The sequence below is a fragment of the Macaca thibetana genome, chromosome 13 (genome assembly GCF_024542745.1).
Source record: "Macaca thibetana thibetana isolate TM-01 chromosome 13, ASM2454274v1, whole genome shotgun sequence".
Taxonomy (NCBI): Eukaryota; Metazoa; Chordata; class Mammalia; order Primates; family Cercopithecidae; genus Macaca; species Macaca thibetana.
This window is the reverse complement of record NC_065590.1, coordinates 44,958,185-44,979,258: the sequence shown is the minus strand read 5'-3', so window position 1 is coordinate 44,979,258 and position 21,074 is coordinate 44,958,185. Positions and strand designations below refer to the sequence as shown.

The 21,074-nt window shown below is 40.2% G+C and overlaps 2 protein-coding genes across 23 annotated transcripts in view; one reads left to right on the top strand and one right to left on the bottom strand.

Annotated features, from left to right (window-relative positions):
- The window catches only part of COMMD1 (copper metabolism domain containing 1), a 960,866-nt gene that overhangs the window by 874,151 nt on the left and 65,641 nt on the right, over nt 1-21,074 (top strand). The window lies entirely within an intron of this gene.
- Nucleotides 4,236-4,559, bottom strand: LOC126933618 (cytochrome c oxidase subunit 7C, mitochondrial). Its single transcript, XM_050753543.1, has one exon. The coding sequence runs from the start codon at nt 4,442-4,444 to the stop codon at nt 4,253-4,255; it is 192 nt and encodes a 63-aa protein (XP_050609500.1). The 5' UTR covers nt 4,445-4,559; the 3' UTR covers nt 4,236-4,252.

Genomic DNA, 21,074 nt, shown 5'->3' with positions numbered 1-21,074 from the left:
TATAGGCCGGGCGCGGTGGCTCAAGCCTGTAATCCCAGCACTTTGGGAGGCCGAGGCAGGTGGATCACGAGGTCAGGAGATCGAGACTATCCTGGCTAACACGGTGAAACCCCGTCTCTACTAAAAATACAAAAAAATTAGCCGGGCGTGGTAGCGGGCGCCTGTAGTCCCAGCTACTTGGGAGGCTGAGTCGGGAGAATGGCGTGAACCCAGGGGGCGGAGCTTGCAGTGAGCCGAGATCGCGCCACTGCACTCCAGCCTGGGAGACACAGCGAGACTCCGTCTCAAAAAAAAAAAAAAAAAAAAAAAAAAAAAAAAAATACTTTTTATAATTCTGATGCCTGTCTCACCCCCTGAATACATCAGAGTATTAAAATGTGAGACACAAAATAATGAGAGGAAGATGATTGTAGGAGCAGGATACTATCCATAGAAACAGAACTTGGAACTTTAAGAAATTGGGGTCTCTGGAAAATAAATGAAGACCCAGACCAGCTAATAGGAAATAATTTGCTCAATATTTTTGGAGGTACTCATCTTGATTTATTTATTTTTGGATTTTTTTAGTGTCAAATTTTTATTAGTAGGGTTTTATGCAATAAAAAAAAAATAGGGCAATACTTCCACCTTGCTTTCTTAGTGGATAGAAGAAACAATATTACTTCTCAACTTTGATCTACATAATGGTTTTTGAGGCTAATGAGCTGAGGTCTAAGGTTTGAACTGTAAGAAAAAAGAATGAAGAGAGCCTCTTTTCCTGCACTGCGCACTTGTCTCACTGACAGTTTTGTTAGCCCACAAGCTAACTCTAGCCAAAATAAGTAAAAAGCAAGAGTTTCTTTGAAAAGAGGGAAAGACCCAGTGATGAGACAGCAGAAGACTCTGAGACTGTCAGCAAAAAAGAAAGCTGCATTTAAAAGAAAATACCAAGAGTTCTACTTAAATTACAGGTTCATTGCAACAGGTGATTCACATTCTCCAAGCCCACTTTGTATATGTGGTGACCGGGGCTATCCATTGAAGCCATGAAACCTTCAAAACTGCTTTGCCACGTGGAGACCCAGCACCCTGCATTAAAAGACAAGCCTCTGGAGTTTTTCAAAAGAAAAAAATGTGAACACAAAGAACAGAAGCAATTATTGAAGGCCACCACTTCAAATGTGTCTGCATTGAGAGCATCATTCTTAGTGGCTAACCGCATTGCTAAAGCTAAGAAGCCCTTTACTATTGGTAAAGAGTTGATCCTAAGGACATTTGTTTTGAACCTTCAGGAGAGGGCACAGTTCAGAAGTTGGCACATGTACCTCTCAGCTAGCACCATAAGTAGTTGAATTGATTAAATAGAGGATATTGAGGCACAATTGTTAGAGAGCATTAATGAGTCACTGTGGCATGCAATCCAGGTTGACAAGTCTACTGGTGTTGACAAGGCAACGATGCTTGTTTTTGTGCACTATATTTTTCAGGAGGATGTGCATGAGGATATGTTATGTGCACTTTTGTTGCTAACCAACACCATAGCTGCAGAACTATTCAAGTCTTTGAATGATTACATATCAGGAAAATGGAATTGGTCATTTTGTGTCAGCATATGCACAGACAGAGTGGCTGCCATGACTGGACAGCTTTCTGGTTTCACTACTTGGGTCAAAGAGTTTGCTTCCGAATGTGAGTCTATGTACTGTGTCATCCACAGAGAAAGGCTAGCTAGCTGAAAAATGTCACCTGAACTTAACATTTTGCAGGATGTGATTAAAACTAGCATCCACATTTAAGTACATGCCTCTACATGTTCACATAGCTCTGTGAGGAGATAGATGCAGAGCACACACATCTTCTCTTGTGCACAGAAGTGAAGTGGCTTTATAAATGTCCCTCACTGGCCAGAGTTTTTGAGTTACGAGAGCCACTCCAGACATTTCTTTCAGAAAAACAGTCACCAATGGCAGCACATCTCAGTGACACAGAATGGGTGGCAAAACTTGCTTGTGTGACATTTCAACCTGCTCAACGAACTCAATCTGTCACTTCAGAGGAGAATGATGACAGTGTTTAAATCGGCAGATAAAGTGGTTGCATTCAAAGCCAAACTGGAATTATGGGGGTGATGAGTGAACATTAGGATTTCTGACATGTTTCAAACATTTGCAGAGATTTTGAGAGAGATTGAGCCAAGGCCTTCTTTCTCCCAGCTGGTGCATGATCACCAATCTCAGCTTTCAAAAGAGTTTGAGCATTACTTCCCAACCGCAAAAGACCCCTGAATTGGGAAGGAATGGATCCACCACCCATTTGTGAATAAGCCAGGTGAATTGACTTTGTCCATGCTAGAAGAGGATTAACTGCTTGAGATTGCAAATGACAGAGGCCTTGAAAGTATGTTTGAGACAACTTCAAATCTCCATACATTCTGGGTTAAAGTCAAGGCAGAATATTCTGAGATTGCCACAAATGCACTCAAAAGCCTGCTTCTGTTTCCCACATTCTTTGTGAAGCAGCGTTTTCTGCAGTGACAGCAACCAAAACAAGGTTGTTACAGAGTAGACTGGACATAAGCAACACACTTCAAGTGTCACTGTCTCCCATCAACCCCAATCCTGCAACTAAATGGGACCATCTAGTTGCAGGAAAACAAGCTCAGGGCTCCCACTGATTCTACATTATGGTGAGTTATATAACTATTTCATTACATATTACAATGTGATAATAATAGAAATAAAGTACACAAAAAATGTAATGCACTTGAATCATCCTTAAATCAGTCCCTGGTGCCAAAACAGTTGGGGACCACTGACCTGGATTATATATATGATCTCATAGCCAAAAATGATAATGTAATATCCATATATATGTGCCTATATATGTGTGTATGTGTGATGTTACTAAACTACCTTGCATTCCTGGGATAAACCCTATTAGCTCAAGATTTATATTTTTGATATATTAATGGATTTGATTTGCTAATGTTAAGATTGTGTGTTTATGAAGAATTTTATTTATTTATTTATTTATTTATTTATTTTTTGAGACGAAGTCTCGCTGTGTTGCCCAGGCTGGAGTGCAGTGGCCGGATCTCAGCTCACTGCAAGCTCTGTGTCCCGGGTTTACACCATTCTCCTGCCTCAGCCTCCCAAGTAGCTGGGACTACAGGCGCCCCCCACCTCGCCTGGCTAGTTTTTTTGTATTTCTTAGTAGAGACGGGGTTTCACCGTGTTAGCCAGGATGGTCTTGATCTCCTGACCTCGTGATCCGCCCATCTTAGCCTCCCAAAGTGCTGGGATTACAGGCTTGAGCCACCGTGCCCGGCCTTATGAAGAATTTTGTTTAAAGCTTTTCTCTTTGAGCACTGCTTTAAAATTTAGCACATTTTCATGTGTTGGATTTCATCATTCAGTTCAAAATTATTTATTTATTTTTAAGTTTTCTTAGAGATAGAGTCTTACTCTGTTACCCAGGCTAGAGTGCAATGGCTTGATCATAGCTCACTGCAGCCTCAAATTCCTGGGTTTGAGCTATCCTCCTGCTTCAGCCTCCTGAGTAACTGGGATTACAGGTATGCACCACCATACCTGGCTAATTGTTTGTTTTTCTGTAGAGGCAGGGTCCCCCTGTGTTGCCCAGACTGGTCTCAAATGCCTAAGCTCAAGCAATCCTCCCACCTTGGCCTCCCAAAGTGCTGGGATTACAGGTTTGAGCCACCACAGTCCAAAATATTTTCTAATTAACTTCGTGGTTTCTTCTTGACCCATGGTGTATTTTGTTTTTATTTTTATTTTTTTTCCAAACACTGCATGTGGCATTCGAGCATGGTTTATTTTAAAATATTATGTTAAATTTCCAAATACTTGGGGCTCTTCTAGGTATCTTACTGATGCTTTCTGATTTAATTTCATTATGCTCAGAGAACATACTCTATGTAAGTTTACAATACATCTTTTGAGATTTATTGAGACTTACCTTCTGACTTAGCATTTGATCTGTATTGGTGAACAGACCATGCACACTTGAAAAGAACAATTTTGTGGAGTTGTTAGTGTAGTATTTTACAAATGTCAATTAGATTAAGTTGGTTAATAGTGCTGTTCACATGATCTATGTCCATACTGATTCTTTTTTCTTTTTTTTTTTTTCATGTCATAAGTTTATTGAAAAACATATCTAGCATGCCATGAGTTAGAGTTTGATCCATTTCCAGAGGCTGTATCTCTTAAAATGCTCTTCATATCTGGTAAATGGACGAACTGAAACATCCTTATTGTTTAAGCAGTTGGTGTCTTACTATAAGGAAGGGTACAGAAAATGCAGATCCAAAGAACAAACACATCTTAACTAGTAATGCCCACTTGTTTTCCACTGAAAATGGCAAATTCTTCCCAGGGCCCTCCTCATAGTGGCTCCTACGGACCACAGAGGTTGTGAACCTCCGGATGCTGTGGCCCAACATAGCGCTGCTGGAAGCTCTGCGAAAGGCGCAGACCGAGGATGGATGAAATGGCTGCACCTCACCAAGACCTTGTTCTCACGACCTTGTTCCCCCGTGCTCAAGGACCGAAAGGGATGGTCTCGATCTCCTGACCTCGTGATCCGCCCGTCTCGGCCTCCCAAAGTGCTGGGATTACAGGCTTGAGCCACCCCGCCCAGCCTCTTTTTTCATCTATTTATTATTTCAGTTACTATGAGAAGGATGTTAGTTCACAATCATAGAGATTTTTTAAAAATCTGTTTCTGCCTTTAATTCTTTCAAATTTTCTTCTTTTTGTTTTGTTTTGAGACAAGGGTCTCACTGTGTTGCCTAGGCTAGTCTCAAACTCCTGCACTCACACAGTCCTCTCACTTCATCCTTCAAATTTTCTTCTTAAGACCAGGCATGGTGGCTTATACCTGTAATCCCAGCACTGGGAGGCTGAGGTGGGATTGCTTGAGCCCAGGAGTTGGAGACCAGCCTGGGCAACATAGCTAGGCATGATGGTGCACTCCTGTGGTCCCAGCCACTTGAGAGGCTGGGGTAGGAGGATTGCTTGGACCTGGGGGGTCAAGGCTGCAGTGAGCCATTATCGTGCCACTACACTCAGCCTAGGTGACAGAGCAAAACCCTGTCTCAAAAAAAAGGAGGGGGTATTAAATAACAACAAATTTTCTTTTCTTTTCTTTTTTTTTTTTTGAGACGGAGTTTCCCTCTTTTTGTCCAGGCTGGAGTGCAATGGCACAATCTCAGTTCACCTCAACCTCTGCCTCCCGGGTTAAAGAGATTCTCCTGCCTCAGCCTCCTGAGTAGCTGGGATTACTGTGCCACCATGCCCAGCTAATTTTGTATTTTTAGTAGAGACGGGGTTTCTCCATGTTGGTCAGGCTGGTCTCGAACTCCTGACCTTGTGATCCACCCGCCTCAGCCTCCCCAGAGTGCTGGGATTACAGGCATGAGCCACTGCACCTGGCCACAAATTTTCTTCTTAAAGTTTGAAGCTTTATATCAGACATATCTACATTTATGAGTATATTTTTCTGATAAATTATCTGTTTTATTGTGTTGTTTTTGGAGACAGGGTTTTACTCTGTCATCTAAATAGGAGTGCAGTAGTGTGATCACGACTCACTGCAGCCTCTACCTCCTAGGCTAAGGTGATCCTCTCACCTCAGCCTCCCTAGTAGCTGGGACCACAGGTGCAAGCCACGGCACCCGGCTAATTAAAAAAAAAATTTTTTTTTTTTTTTTTTGTCTCATTGTGTTGTCCAGGCTGGTCTCCAACTCCTGGACTCAAGCGATCCTCCCGCCTTGGCCTCCCAAGGTGCTGGGTTTACAGGCATGAGCCACTATGCCTGTCCTGTTTTATCATTAGAAATGTCAGTCTTTATTTCTGGTAATACTCTATCTTGGAGTATATATCTGAAAATAATATAGTCTCTCCCCATTTTTTTCCCCCTGAAACATTATGCCATAAGAAGCTTTTTTAAAGGAACTAAGTTGCCTGGCTGGAGTACAGTGGCTATTCAGAGGTGTGATTATAACCCACTACAGCCTTGAACTCGTGGGCTCAAGAGAGCTTCCTGCCTCAGCCACCCAAGTAGCTAGGACTATAGACACAAGCTAGCCTTTTTATACTTACGTTTTCATCAAATGTCTTTTTCCAACCGGTTTCTGACTTGTCTTTGTATTTGAGGTGCATCTATTGTAGATAATTCAGTGTTGCTTTTAAAGTGCTTTCTCCATTTATGTTTAGTATGTTGACATGGTTGGATTTAGGTCTACTATTTTGCTTTCTGTTTTTATTCTTGTTTATCCTTTTTTTTACTTCTTACAGCTTAATGAATTTTTTTTGGGGGGGAATTTCATTTTAATTTCTCTCGGGTTTTTAGCTACAGCTACATCTTTCTTTAGGATTGCACTAGAGATTACAATATACATTCTTTTTTTTTTTTTTTTTGAGATGGAGTCTTGCTCTGTCATCCATGCTGGAGTGCAGTGGCGCAATCTAGGCTCACTGCAAGCTCCGCCTCCCGGGTTCACACCATTCTCCTGCCTCAGCCTCCCGAGTAGCTGGGACTATATACAATATACATTCTTAACGTCTCACAGTATACTTAGAATTAAAACAATACCCTTTTGCCTGGGGTGGTGGCTCATGCCTGTAATCCCAGTACTTTGGGGGCTGAGGTGGGTGGATTGCCTGAGCTCAGGAGTTCCAGACCAGCTTAGGCAACATGGTGAAACCCTGCCTCTATGAAAATACAGAAACATTAGCTGGTTGTGGTGGCACACACCTGTAGTCCCAGCTACTTGGGTGGCTGAGGTGGGAGGATCCCTTGAGCCTGAGAGGTTGAGGCTGCAGTGAGCTGAGATCATACCACTGCATTCTAGCCTGGGTGACAGAGTGAGACCCTGTCTCCAAAAATAAATAAATAAAACAATACCATTTAATTTAAACTTCAAGAATTATACAACCACAGAATTCTGTTTATGACTCTTCTTTTATGCAGTAGTTGTCATGGTTTTTTCTCTTAATGTGATAACCCTGTATTTCAGTATTATAACTTTTACTTTAAGTAGTCATGTATTTCCAGTAGATGAGGAGAGAATGAAACATAGCCTTATATATTTAACCACATATTTATCAGTTCTACTGATCTTCATTTCTTTCTGAAGATCTGTTTCGCCATCTAGTTTTGTTTCCCATTAGTTTGAAGAATTTCCCTTAGCATTTCTCGTCGTGCAGGTATGTTGGGCAGGGAGTTGGCTTTGTTTTCGCTTATCTGAAAATCTCTATTTCATCTTTATTCTTGATGGATTTTTTTTTTTTTTTTTTTTTTTTTTGAGACGGAGTCTCGTTGTGTGGCCCAGGCTGGAGTGCAGTGGCCTGATCTCGGCTCACTGCAAGCTCCACCTCCCGGGTTCATGCCATTCCCCCGCCTCAGCCTCCGAGTAGCTGGGACTACAGGCACCCGCCACCACGCCCGGCTAGTTTTTTGTATTTTTTAGTAGAGACGGGGTTTCACCGTGTTAGCCAGGATGATCTCGATCTCCTGACCTCGTGATCCACCCACCTCGGCCTCCCAAAGTGCTGGGATTACAGGCTTGAGCCACCACGCCCGGCCTTCTTGATGGATATTTTTGATGAATATGGAGTTTCAGCCAAGCAACAGTTTTGTTGTTTGTCTTCAGCAAAAGACAGTTTTTTGCTCTTCCCTTTCTTTTTCTTATGAGAGTCCAATATGCAGATGTTAAATTTTTAAATATTGCATCCCACATGTTTCTCAGGCCTTGTTTTTTTCCCCCAATCTTTTTTTCTCTCTTTTCAAACTGGATAATTTCTTTCCATTTATCTTTTAGTTCACTGACCCTTCCATCATTGCTGTTTTCACCTTTTAGGGAATTTTTTCTTTTTTACCTCAAATATATTTTTTAGTTTTAGAATATCATTTTGGTTATAGTTTTTATTTCTCTTTTGAGATTTCCTACCTGTGTGTTAATTTTCAAACATCTTTTTTCTTTACATCCTTAATCATAGTTATCACTGTAGCTTTCTCTGCTAATTCTGACACCTAGGTAATTTCAAGTTTGGTCTCCAACTGTTTCTTTTGAGTGTGTGTCATATTTTCCTGTTTATTTATATAGCTAATAATTTTGTATTGTATACTGGACATTGGGAATGCTGCATTGTAGATATTATGGATTCTGTTATGATTTTCTGAGAAATGTTGAATTTTTTTGTGTTTGCAGGCAGTTAACTTGACTGAGTCTTAACTCCAACCTCTCTCTTGCCTGCAGTGGGTACCTGCTGAAACTTCTGTTCAGATATTTTAACTTTATCTGGGCTTCTTAGAATCTGTCCTGTACATTCAGAGTTTACTTGTCAGCCAGAAATCTCAGTAGAGTTTATATGCAGAGTGTGGGTTTATGTGTGGCTGGCTTTCTTTCTTTCTTTCTTTTTTTTTTTTTTTTTTGTGAGACGGAGTCTAGCTGTATTGCCCAGGCTGGAGTGCAGTGGTGCAATCTTGGCTCACTGCAACTTCTGCCGCCCAGGTTTAAGCAATTCTCCTGCCTCAGCCTCCCGAGTAGCTGGGATTACAGGCACCTGCCACCACACCCAGCTAATTTTTGTAGTTTTAGTAGAGATGGGGTTTCACTGTGTTGGCCAGGCTGGTCTCAAACTCCTGACCTCGTAATCCGCCTGCCTCAGCCTCCCAAGGTGCTAGGACTGCAAGCGTGAGCTACCATTCCCAGCATGTGTGGTTGTCTTTCTTCAGAGGATTTCCTTTCCATTTCTGGCTAATATAGTGTCTTAAATGCTGCACTCTTGTTTCCTCAAGCCAGTAAGACTGCAGATAGTATTACCTGACCCAGCACTCATTGAAGCCTGCCATTGGCAAAAAGCTGTTTAAAATTTTTTAAAGGTGGGGGCAGTCAGTTAACTCTCCCAGCTGATGCCATTTCTAGGTGTCACCTCTGCAGCAATTTGTGTCTGCTGTTGTTTTTCAGTACCTTCAGATAGTTTTTGTTCTTGTTTTGTTTTGTCCAGTTTTTGTAATTCTCATTTGTGGAATGATAGGCTAAATATAAGGTACTCCATCATTAGTGAAAGTAGAACATTTTCCTTTAATGTTAAAACAAAAAAAAAGCCACCTACACCTGTTCTTGGAAAAGGGAATGGAGAAAGACGACTTCAAACAATGCCTTAGAGTTCTTCTCCTTGGGATTCTAGACACCAGGGACACAGCTGTCATTGATATTCTATATCCATTACTAAAAACTGGACATAAAAAAGCAACATGATTAAGAGGGGAAATCTGAGTGTGTCAAGAGACTGAAACTGTAGTCTCAACTCTTGCACTAACCAGATTCCTCTGATTCCAGCATTAACTTTTTCCTTTAAAAAATTAAGAAACAAATATCTTTGATGCTAAAGCATCACAGGAGGGCATCTAACCCAGATTGGGGATGTCATGGAAGGCTGACATCCTGGGTTCAATCCTGCAAATGTAAAAATCAATAGGCAAAGAAGAAGAACAGAAAGTATTCCAGGAAAAACTGAGGTCACATCTTCTATGATCCTTGACTTTATTGTGTCTTTTTAAAGTATCTACAGTAACCTGTATCAACTTAGTTTGTCAATGTATTAATACTAAATTTAGCTCCTTCAAAGCAGTTGGAACTATGGCTACATAAATTTCAGTTTCACCCAAGGAAGGGAAGGAGTGAAATTAGTGAGTAGACAGTTACAGCAAAAAACAAAAACAGAAACAAAAAAATAAAAAATAAAAATTAAATAGCTGGCTTTAGTGAAATGAGCAAGGATTTTGGAGTCAAACTGACCTGGATTTGAATCCTGATCCTACTGCTTGTAGCTGTATGATCTGTACAAATGACATTAGCTCTTTCTAATCTTGATTTTCTCTTCTATAAGATGCCAATTGTAACTCCTAAGGATACTGAGGATTTTTTTTTTTTTTTTGAGATGGATTTTCGCTTTTGTTGCGCAGGCTGGAGTGCAATGGCATGATCTCAGCTCACTGCAACCTCCCCCTCCCAAGTTCAAGCGATTCTCCTGCCTCAGCCTCCTGAGTAGCTGGGATTACAGGTGCTCGCCTCCACACCTGGCTAATTTTTTGTATTTTTAGTAGAAACGGGGTTTCACATGTTGGTCAGGCTGGTCTTGAACTCCTGACCTCAGGTGATCCACCCAGCTCGGCCTCACAAAGTGCTGGGATTACAAGTATGAGCCACCATGCCTGACCTAGATACTGAAGATTTTTTAAAATGTACCTACAGTTTGTGACCAGTGGTTTGTGCCTAATAAATAACTTATTACAAATTGTTATCCTGTAAAAACCCTGAGACAAGAGTGAAAAAATAAAACCAATTAATCCATTACTTGCTAGTAAGAAAAAAAAAAGGAACAACTATCTCTGTTCATTTATGTCTTAAGATTTATCAGTATCTCCATATAGCTTTCCACAGTAGTAGTATTATAGGAGGTGCTTTTTATAAAATGTCAGATGTTAGGCCAGACACAGCAGCTCACACCTGTCATCTTAGCACTTTGGGAGATCAAGGCAGGAGGATTGCTTGAGCCCAGGAGATCGTGACCAGCCTGGGCAACATAGGGAGACCCTGTTTCTACCAAAAAAAAAACTTTAAATATTAGTAGAGTGGCCAGGCATGGTGGCTCACGCCTGTAATCCCAGCACTTTGGGAGGCTGAGGTGGGCAGATAATGAGATCAGGAGATCGAGACCAGCCTGGCTAACATGGTGAAAACCCGTCTCTACTAAAAATACAAAAATTAGCTGGGTGCGCTGGCAGGCGCCTGTAATCCCAGATACTCAAGAGTCTGAGGCAGGAGAATCGCTTGAACCCAAGAGGCAAAGATTGCAGTGAGCCGAGATTGCGTCATGCACTCCAGCCTGCCAACACAGCAAGACTCCATCTCAAAAAAATAAAAAAGAAAATATTAGCAGGGTGTGGTGGTGCACACTTGTGGTCTCAGCTACTAGGGAGCCTGAGGTGGGAGGATCACTTGAGCCTAGGAAGTTGAGGCTTCAGTGAGCTGTGATCTCACTACTGCACTCCAGCCTTGGTGACAGAATGAGACCCTATGTTAGAAGCTGAAGTCTTCATTAGTACAGGAAGGCAAAAAAAAAATAAAAGTTAGATGCAGCTTACATTAGTATTTGAAACATCCTTTTGAACCTATAGAATTTGAGTTAGAACAAAAACTCAATGAAAAATATAAAGCAGTACTTAATGGAAAACAGAGGCTACTCATTGAAGGAAGAAAATAGAACAATGTGCTAGGTGCTTACAGTCATATTTCCAAGATATATGTATGTACACACACATATATTTGGATACTGTTAATATCAGTAACATGTATCTCTATATAATTAACTCAGTTTTTAGAAAATTACTTGATTCTCATCAAAGGTTAACAGAGGTATATTGCAGTTTGTTTTTGGATTATTTTGGTCCTAGGGAGCTTGTGAATTTATGAGATTTGTTAAGGTCTTTAAACATTGTCCTGGCAGGGTGCTGCTAGTAACACATCTGCTACTTGTAATATTGTGTCATCATCAACTAGTAGTAAAATAATACATTGCCTACCAACTGTACTCAATTTATAAGACACAGAGCAACAAGCCACAAAGGCACACCTGTTTAACCAGCTGTTGTTGAGTAATGACAAACTATTAACACATCACACCTGAACCATCCCTGGGTAATAAATTTACTCTAATTGAGTTCTGCACTTTGGGTTGTTTTTCCATTAGCAAACATGCATTTATATAGATGACCTCTAGATCTTTTTGTGTGTGTTGGCATGTGTTTATGAGGAAAAATGTCTAGATACTAAAATGGTTTAGAACTGACAGAGTTTTCAAATATACATGGTTCTTTACATTTTGATTTTTGCTTTTCGTCGTGCTGGTTTTTTTCCTGTTCTTACAACTCGTATTCATTCTATGGACGCAAAATGATGTTTCAAATACTAAGTTGCATCTAACATTATAAAAACATTTCCTTCAAAAGGAGTGAAGGAAAGCCAGGAATGAGGAATTTAAGTCCTAAATATATATACTTTGGGGTGTGTAATATTTTACATATTCATGGAGTACATGTGATACTTTGTTACAAGCATAGAATGTGTAAAGATCAAGTAGATATTTGAGGTGTCCATCACTTTGAGTATTATCATTTCTGTGTGTTGGGAACAATTCAAGTCCTCTGTTTTAACTACTATGAAATATACAATATATTGTTGTTAACTGTGGTCACTCTGTTGTCCAAGGAGAGAGCTTATACTTTTTATCTGTATGTTTGTACCTAATAACCAACCTCTCTTCATCTCCTCTCCCTCCCACATACCCATCCTTCCTAACCTCTAGTATCTATCATTATACTCTCTACCTTTATGAGATCAGCTTTTTAAGCTTCCACATATGAGTAAGAACGTGCAGTATTTGTCTTCCTGTGCCTGGCTTATTTCACTTAACATAATGACCTCTAGTTCCATCCATGTTACTGCATATGACATAATGTTCTTTTTTATGACCTAATAGTATTCCATCGTGTATATATACCACATTTTCTTTATCTGCTTATGGACACTTAGGTTGATTCCATATCTTTGCTGTTGTGAGTAGTGCTGCAATAAATGAGTTGTAAATATTTCTGTGAGGAAATAATGACTATTGGGTTGGCTTTGCTGAAGTGCCCTGGTAGATATTAATATTGAGCTGGAAGGCCACTGAAGACCATCTTGGAGCAACAGAATACAGATATTTGAATAAACTGTTCACTGTGATGACCTCATTGGATTGTTAAAGAGTTCTTAAGCTTAAAACAATATGTTCCCATTTACTTAATATGTTATGCTAAAGATAAAGATGAATTGCTATGGTTCTTATCTCAAGAACTGTGAAGCATCTGAGTGTGTACCCTACTTTCAAGCTAACAAGTTAGTTTTCCATGGTTTTATGGATGTTGGCAGAAGTTACAAGATTCCTGGGTCAGCTCTGCAAGACTTTATAACCCACAGTAATGGCAGTAGCCAGAACATCAGCATTTGTGCCTTTTACCTGAGCCCCAATTCTACCAAAGTGGTGCATAAAGGTCCAGGTGATACCTGCATATGCAGTTGGGTACCTTATTGGACAGGAATCCTGACTCCTGGTCAGGGATGTTATTATAGTAGACAGTAAGTACACCTGACCTCTGCTCTGGAGGGTGACACTTGCTCTGTCTTCCAAGGCTGCTCACTCTACTAACATTATTGAAAACATAGATTGGAAGAAAGGCAGTCTGTGCTTCTGCTCACAAAATTTGCAGAAATGTGAGAGCCCTATGGAAAATTGTCTCAATGCTGTCTGATGTGGTTTGGCTGTGCCCTCAGCCAAATCTCATCTTGAATGATAATGTCCATAATCCCCACATGTGGAGGGAGAGACCCAGTGGAGGTGATTGGATCGTGGTTGTGATTTCCCCATGCCGTTCTCATGATAATGAGAGAGTTCTCACGAGATCTGATGGTTTTATAAGGCAGTTTTCCCTGCTTGTGCTCTGTCTTGCCTGCCGCCGAGTAAGACGGGCCTCTTCCCCTTCTGCCATGATTGTAAGTTTCCTGAGGCCTCCCCAGCTATGTGGAACCATGAGTCAATTAAGCCTCTTTTTTAAATAAACTACCCAGTCTCATGTAGTATCTTTATAGCAGTGTGAGAATGGACTAATACACTGTCCTTTCGTTTAAGATTTTCTTTTAAAACATAATATTCCTAGATCAGCATGTACAGGACAAATCAAATAAATGTGTTGGCTTTTTGTTTTCCTTTTTAAAACATTTGGCTAATACCTTGTATCTCTGTAGCACATTTAAAGCCTATTCACAACTGTTTTTGTGTTTTCCTTACAATTTCTCTATGAAGTAAATATAGCAAGCAATGTCAGCATTTAATAGATGAGAAATTGAGACATAGTTTATTGGCTACATAAGTATTCTGATTTCCAGTCAGACTTTTTTTTTCTAAGCATAGAAATAGAAATCTCCACAATCTTGGCAAATTTCTTAGTCGTTTAATCTGTTTGAACCTCGACATAAAAATCAAATTCTTCTTTATAACTATAAAGTAAGTATCACCTCTCAATTTAGTACTGATAGATGATAAATATTTCTTAATTTTATTGATGTCTAACACATAGGAGGTGCTCAATAAATATTTATTTATTTATGTATGTATTTTATTTTATTTAGATGGAGTCTCACTCTGTTGCCCAGGCTGGAGTGCAGTGGCGCAGTCTCGGCTCACTGCAGCCTCCATCTCCCGGGTTCAAGTGATTCTCCTGCCTCAGACTCCTGAGTAGCTGGGACTACAGGTGCGTGCCACCACACCCAGCTAATTTTTTGTAGTTTTAGTAGAGACACAGTTTCACCGTGTTAGCCAGGATGGTCTTGATTTCCTGACCTCATGATCCACCCGCCTCGGCCTCCCAAAGTGCTGGGATTACAGGCATGAGCCACCGCACCCGGCCTAATATTTCTTAAATGAGTGAAAGAGTGAACAAGACAGCTTTTCTTATAGTGTAGTCAAAATACAAATTCCAGAGCATGGGACTGTATTTCTTAGAGTAATGATGCTACATTAATTAATTACTTTTGGGTACTTTTGACCTGCATGTTTCTAGAATTTTCTATGCAGAAATTAACTTAAACTCTTTTGTGTAAACAACAGTGTGGGCATTTTTAGCATTTTTCTTTGAGATTAGAGACTTCAATTTAGTGATTATATTTTCATTTCAATAAATTCTATTTGGCTTTTTTTCATATCTGGTCATTTAAAATAATATATTCTTCCAGACTAGGCAACATAGTGACACTGTCTCTAATATATATATATAAATTAGCCAGGCATGGTGGCATACGCCTATAGTCTTAGCTCCTCAGGAGGCTGAGGTAGGATCATTTTAACCTGGGAGGTTCAGGCTGAAGTGAGTGGTGATCACATCACTGTCACACCACTGTATGCCAACCTGAGTGACAGAGTGAGACCCTGTCTCAAAAAATAAAATAGAATGAAATAATTTTTATTCTGTATCTGATTATTCCATTTTGTGAAGTTCTTACAGGTCTAAATGCTGTTATTTGTTTCTGTTTATTATCACACATAGTAGCTTTTTTATTTTTATTTTTTAACATTTTATTTATTTTGAGACGGAGTTTCACTCTTGCCAGGCTGTAGTGCAATGGCATGATCTCAGCTTACTGCAACCTCCGCCTCCTGGGTTCAAGCGATTCTCCTGCTTCAGCTTCCCAAGTAGCTGGGATTACAGGTATGTGCCACAACACCTGGCTAATTTTTGTATTTTTAGTAGAGACGGGTTTTCACCATTTTGGCCAGGCTGGTCTCAAATGCCTGACCTCAAGGGATCCACCCATCTTGGCCTCCCAAAGTGCTGGAATTACAGGAGTGTGCCACCATGCCCAGCCCATAGTAGCTTTCTTATTCCTGTGTTTTATAATTTTTCATTGAGAGCTCATGTGATCTCTTTGTTATCTTCTAAGTAGATTTTTGACTTGTTCATTCTTTTGCTGAGGAGAAAGTTCTCTGAAGGTTACAGTTTCATACAGAAGTCTCAGTTCCCTCTCTGGCTTGTATAGCCCTCAGGCATTGTCTTCTGTCTTGTGTAATCAGTAAAATCCATTGATTTTCAACTCCCTCTTTGTTCTTGGCCCTCTTGCTTTTTTTGTGAGCTTAGCCATTTATTTAAAAAGATGTATTTATTTAACCTTTCTAAATGTTTTTTAAAGTTTTTTTAAAGAATATTTGCGTACCATGTTCTTAGAAACTAATGTCTCCATCTACTTTAATTCAGATAGTATTATTAAAGTTATTCTGCGTGGATGGATGCAAATATATAAGTCAAAGGAAAGCAAATATGTAAGTCAAAGGAACACAGCCTTTTTGTGTCAATATTTGTCATCATAAAAATATATGCTAGGCCGGGCGCGGTGGCTCAAGCCTGTAATCCCAGCACTTTGGGAGGCCGAGGCGGGTGGATCACGAGGTCAGGAGATCGAGACTATCCTGGCTAACATGGTGAAACCCCGTCTCTACTAAAAATACAAAAAACTAGCCGGGCATGGTGGCGGGCGCCTGTAGTCTCAGCTACTTGGGAGGCTGAGGCGGGAGAATGGCGTGAACCCGGGAGGCGGAGGTTGCAGTGAGCCGAGATCACGCCACTGCACTCCAGCCTGGGAGACACAGCGAGACTCCGTCTCAAAAAAAAAAAAAAAAAAAAAAAAATATATATGCTATGCCAGATACAGTAGCTCATGCCTGTAATTCCAGCATTTTTGGTGGCTGAAGCAGACAGATTGCTTGAATCCAGGAGTTCCAGACCAGCCTGGGCAACATGGCAAAACCCCATCTCTACTAAAAAATACAAAAATTAGCTGGGCATGTTGGCAAGCACCTGTAATCCCATCTACTTGTGGGATTACAGGTGCTGAGGCAGGAGGATGGCTTGAGCCCGGGAGGTTGAGGCTGTGGTGAGCCAAGATTGTGCCACTACACTCCAGCCTGGGTGACAGAGCAAGACCCTGTCTCAAAAACATATATATGATATATTTTCCTGGGTAAGTGGGCGATGAAACTTGAAATTCTATCAATAGCATGCAGAGATGGATTCAGAACATATGAACAAAACTAATTATAACTTCAGGCCACCATGACTCAGTAAAGTACAATAGTGACATTTTATACATACTTTTTTTTTTTTTTGAGATAGGGTCTTACTCTGTTACCCAGGCTAAAGAGCAGTGGTATGACCTCCTGGGCTCAAGCGATTCTCCCATCTCAGCCTCCTGAGTAGCTGAAACAACAGCCGTGCACCACCACACCTGACTACTTTTTGTGTGTGTGCGTAGAGACACAGTCTCATATGTTGCCCAGCATTGTCTCAAACTCCTAGGCTCAAGCCATCCCCCTGCCTCAGCCTCCCAAATTGATGGGATTACAGTCATGAGCCACCACACCTGGACCTTATATGTACTTACTTTAAAGGTAACTTGGAATTTAGTTGTTGCTTTCATTTCAAATGCTTTATCAGAAATAGTACCATTTAGATCGTGAAGGTATGATGTTTATTGTAATTGTTCGTTTGTTTTTAGTAAAAGTCTTCAGGGTGAAACTTTTGATAGATTATACATACCTCAAAGCAAAAATTAACGTAGATGTTTCAATGTAATTTAGGAGGAAATTAACTGGAAACCTCTTTGTGATGATTTGAATTCTGTTATGTGGTTTAATTATTAAATTAGAATTTTGAAAGCTATGAAAGAAAAATAAGAGAAAAAGAAATAAGAATGGGAAATAGCTAATCACAATGGAAGGAGTGTGAGACAGACCCAGGTGTAGAAATTGGGTCTTTCAGCTTAGCACCCCAGAGGTACATTAGAATTTCCCACTCAATCTGGCTATTTTTAGGCAGTGAAACTGGCATTACTGGGGTTTAATTTGAATTGACTAAGGGTACTTGTCCTTATTTCTTCTGAAAGATAAAATTGGAGAGAGGACAACTGGATTCTTGAATTATTTGTCATTTCTAATCTTACAGTTATTTCTTAAAATGACCCACAGATACTCCCTACCCCACTTTTTTTTTTTTTTTTTTTTTTTTTTTTTGTTTCCACTACTGTGCTCTAGCTCTTAAAATGATCTTTGTTTAGCATTCAGATACCTATACTTAGGTTGAGGGAGGAAAAGAGGGCAAAATGTCTGCATGAAAGTGATAATGAAAATGCCTAAACTCCCAGGGAACAGTGAGGGGAAATTTTGACTACAGCTGCTTCACTTCTGTAATGACTGATCAGGGATGCAAAGCAAGATCAAATTTTTTTTTTTTTGAGACAGGGTCTCGCTTTGTCGCCCAGGCTGGAGTGTAGTGGCGCGATCTCGTCTCACTGCAAGCTCCGCCTCCCAGGTTCATGCCATTCTCCTGCCTCCCGAGTAGCTGGGACTACAGGCGGCCACCACCATGCCCAGCTAATTTTTTGTATTTTTAGTAGAGATGGGGTTTCACCATGTTAGCCAGGATGGTCTTGAGCTCCTGACCTTATGATCTGCCCACCTCAGCCTCCCAAAGTGCTGGGATTACAGGCGTGAGCTACTGCACCCAACCTAAAGCAAGATCAAATCTATATAGTTTTTTTTTTTTTTTTTTTTTTTTTTTTTTTTTGAGACACAGTCTAGCTCTGTCGCCCAGGCTAGAGCGCAGAGGCGGGATTGCAGCTCACTGCAACCTCCACCTCCTGGGTTCTAGCAATTCTTGCGCCTCAGCCTCCTGAGTAGCTGGGGTTACAGATGTGCACCACCATGCCTGGCTAATTTTTCTATTTTTAGTAGAGACAGGGTTTCACCATATTGGCTAGGCTGGTCACAAACTCCTGGGCCTCATGTGATCTGCCCGCCTCGGCCTCCCAAAATGCTGGGATTACAGGCTTGAGCCACCGTGCCTGGCCCAAAGCTATATAGATTGATGGGCTATTTGTTATTGTTAAAATCCTAGGTTCAGGCCAGGCATGGTGGCTCATGCCTATAATCCCAGCTACTTGGGAGGCTGAGGCAGGAGAATCGTTTGAACCCGGGAGGCGGAGGTTGCAGTGAGCCGAGATGGTGCCACTGCACTCCACCCTGGGTGACAAGAGCGAAATTCCATCTCAAAAAAAGAAAAAAGGAAAAAAAAATCCTAGGTTCAAGTTTCAATATCAGATGTGGAAAAAAATATGGAACTTGGCCTTTATAAATACTTAAAATTAGTCTTCTAAATGAAAAATCGGAACAGATCTTCTATTTGTGTATTTCATTCTAGGTGTTTTCCTGTTTGCTTACTTGACCTTCAACAGTCTTTTGTTGTTAAACATTATTTTCCCCAAGCCCCATGGAGTTGTATGACTTAAGTTAAAGGGGAAAAAAAGTTTATGACTGATGCCTCATAACAAGACAGATTAACAAGAGAAAAGCTTGCAAATTTGGAAGCCTTCAAAAATGAAGACAGACCCAGGGAAAAATATTTTTTATGCCTAGGTTTGATGAAGAATGGACAGTTACTTAGAAGTATGATTGGACAAAAGTGGACATATGATCCTGTGGTAATAAACTGCGGGTAACTAAGCAAGGTCTGTTTGCTTGGATTCTTCTTGGCCTTTCTCTGTAAGATTCCTTTCCTTTGCATATAGGGTAGGACACCTGTCACTTTGAGGATCTTCTAGAGAGAGGTCAGAGACTTTTCTGCTTCTAAGCTTTTCACAGTTTCTTTCAGCTTAAAATACTAAGTATGCCAAGGTGCCATATTTTGAGGTATAGTGTTGTGTGCCCTGACAAGGTCATTGTTGATGGGACTTTTACTAGAATTGATCTTTATTAATTCTTAATCCTATTTTCTATGCTGATTACCCTATTAAATTCCTGCCAATGAAGGAACACACTGATCACAATGTAGCCACCAGATAAAGCCATTCAGTTCGTGGTCCCAGTTAATATAATATAATATATAGAGTCCAGAACTAGACCTACAGCTATTTGGTCAATTGATTCTCAACCAAGATGATTAAACGAAGAAAGGATATATTTCTTTCAATAAATAGGGTTGGGACAGTTAGACATATGTATGTGTTGAGGGGAGCAGGAGACTTTGAACCACATACGAACATTGACTCAAAATGGATCATAAAACTATAAAACCTCTCCCAAATATTTTCTCCCAGTTTCTGGCTTTTCATTCTCTTAACAATGTGCTTTGCAGAACAAAATAAGAAAACAGAAAATGTTTGTGATTTGGGGTTAGGCAAAGAATTCTTAGACATAACACCAAAAACATGATCCATAAAAGAAAAGTCATAAATTAGACTTCATCAAAATTAACAACTTCTGCTGGAATTCAAAATGACTGCTGACAGTTACTACAAGGATAGTAGTTACCTCTAAGGGTAAGGTTGGAGAATGCAATTGGGAAGGAAGGTGCAGCAGCTTCAAAGATAGTGGTATTATAAACTTAAGATAGGTGAAAAGATACTAAAGACCTTGTTGGAGAATGGGAATACCACTGTCAATCAATAAATCCAACTATATTAAATAATTTTGTCTAGAGCTATAATATAGGGGATTTAGGAAAACTTTGCTTTGTATAACAAAGGCAGATATTTTCTGGTTCTATTTTTACTTTTTGTGGTGTTAACATCAAATTTTTTGTTTTGGCATTTTTTTGTTTTGTAGAGACAAGGTCTCACTGTGTTTCCCAGGCTGGGCTCAAACTCCTGGGCTCAAGCTGTCCTCCTGCCTTGGCCTCTCAAAGTGTTGGGATTATAGGCATGAGCCACCATGCCCGGCCAACATCAAATTTTAACATGATGTTAACTCTATGTGTTTTAGGACTTTGTAGAATAAGGAAAGAGGCAAATATGGGAGATTTGAAGATTTTCAGTAAGACAGCGAAAATAACAATCTGATAGGAAATAATGTGACAGAAGGAGAGGTTCTCATTGATTAGGGCCAGGCACTTTATTTGACTTAAAATAATTAGAGCTCAGATAGTATTAGGAGTAGAAACTCGGGTGGGATATTAATTGAAGGGAACAGAATTGATGCAGGTGGTGGGTAGGACAAGGACTTAAAGTTGACCAAAAATAAGTAACAGTACATTTTTCTGGGACCTGAAGGACAAATCCTCACTGGTTGTATTTCTTGGCTGGCAGACTTATAACAAGAAGTTTTCAAGGGAGACTAAATGTCAGTTTTTTATTTTGCCTTAAGAGAGAGATAATTTCCAAGTTGACTTTGTCTTCTCAGTGTAACATTTGGCACTTCTTTTCCTAACATTATCACTTGTGGCTGAGATACAAGCTGTTGAATTCAGACTATAAGCTAAATTGTTGGCTCTCGATTATTCTTGAGATTGAAAATCTTTCTGGCATCAACAATTTAGATCTATCAAAATGTGTTAATAGCGGTAAGTCTTCAACTTAGAGACTTAGAATATACTGCAATATTTCAATTCTGATACTAACCACTCAAAGTTAGCATAGAACCCGT

Bases quoted from the DNA above. Each gene is read 5' to 3' on its own strand.
- LOC126933618 (XM_050753543.1), bottom strand. From the start codon at position 4,444: ATGTTGGGCCACAGCATCCGGAGGTTCACAACCTCTGTGGTCCGTAGG.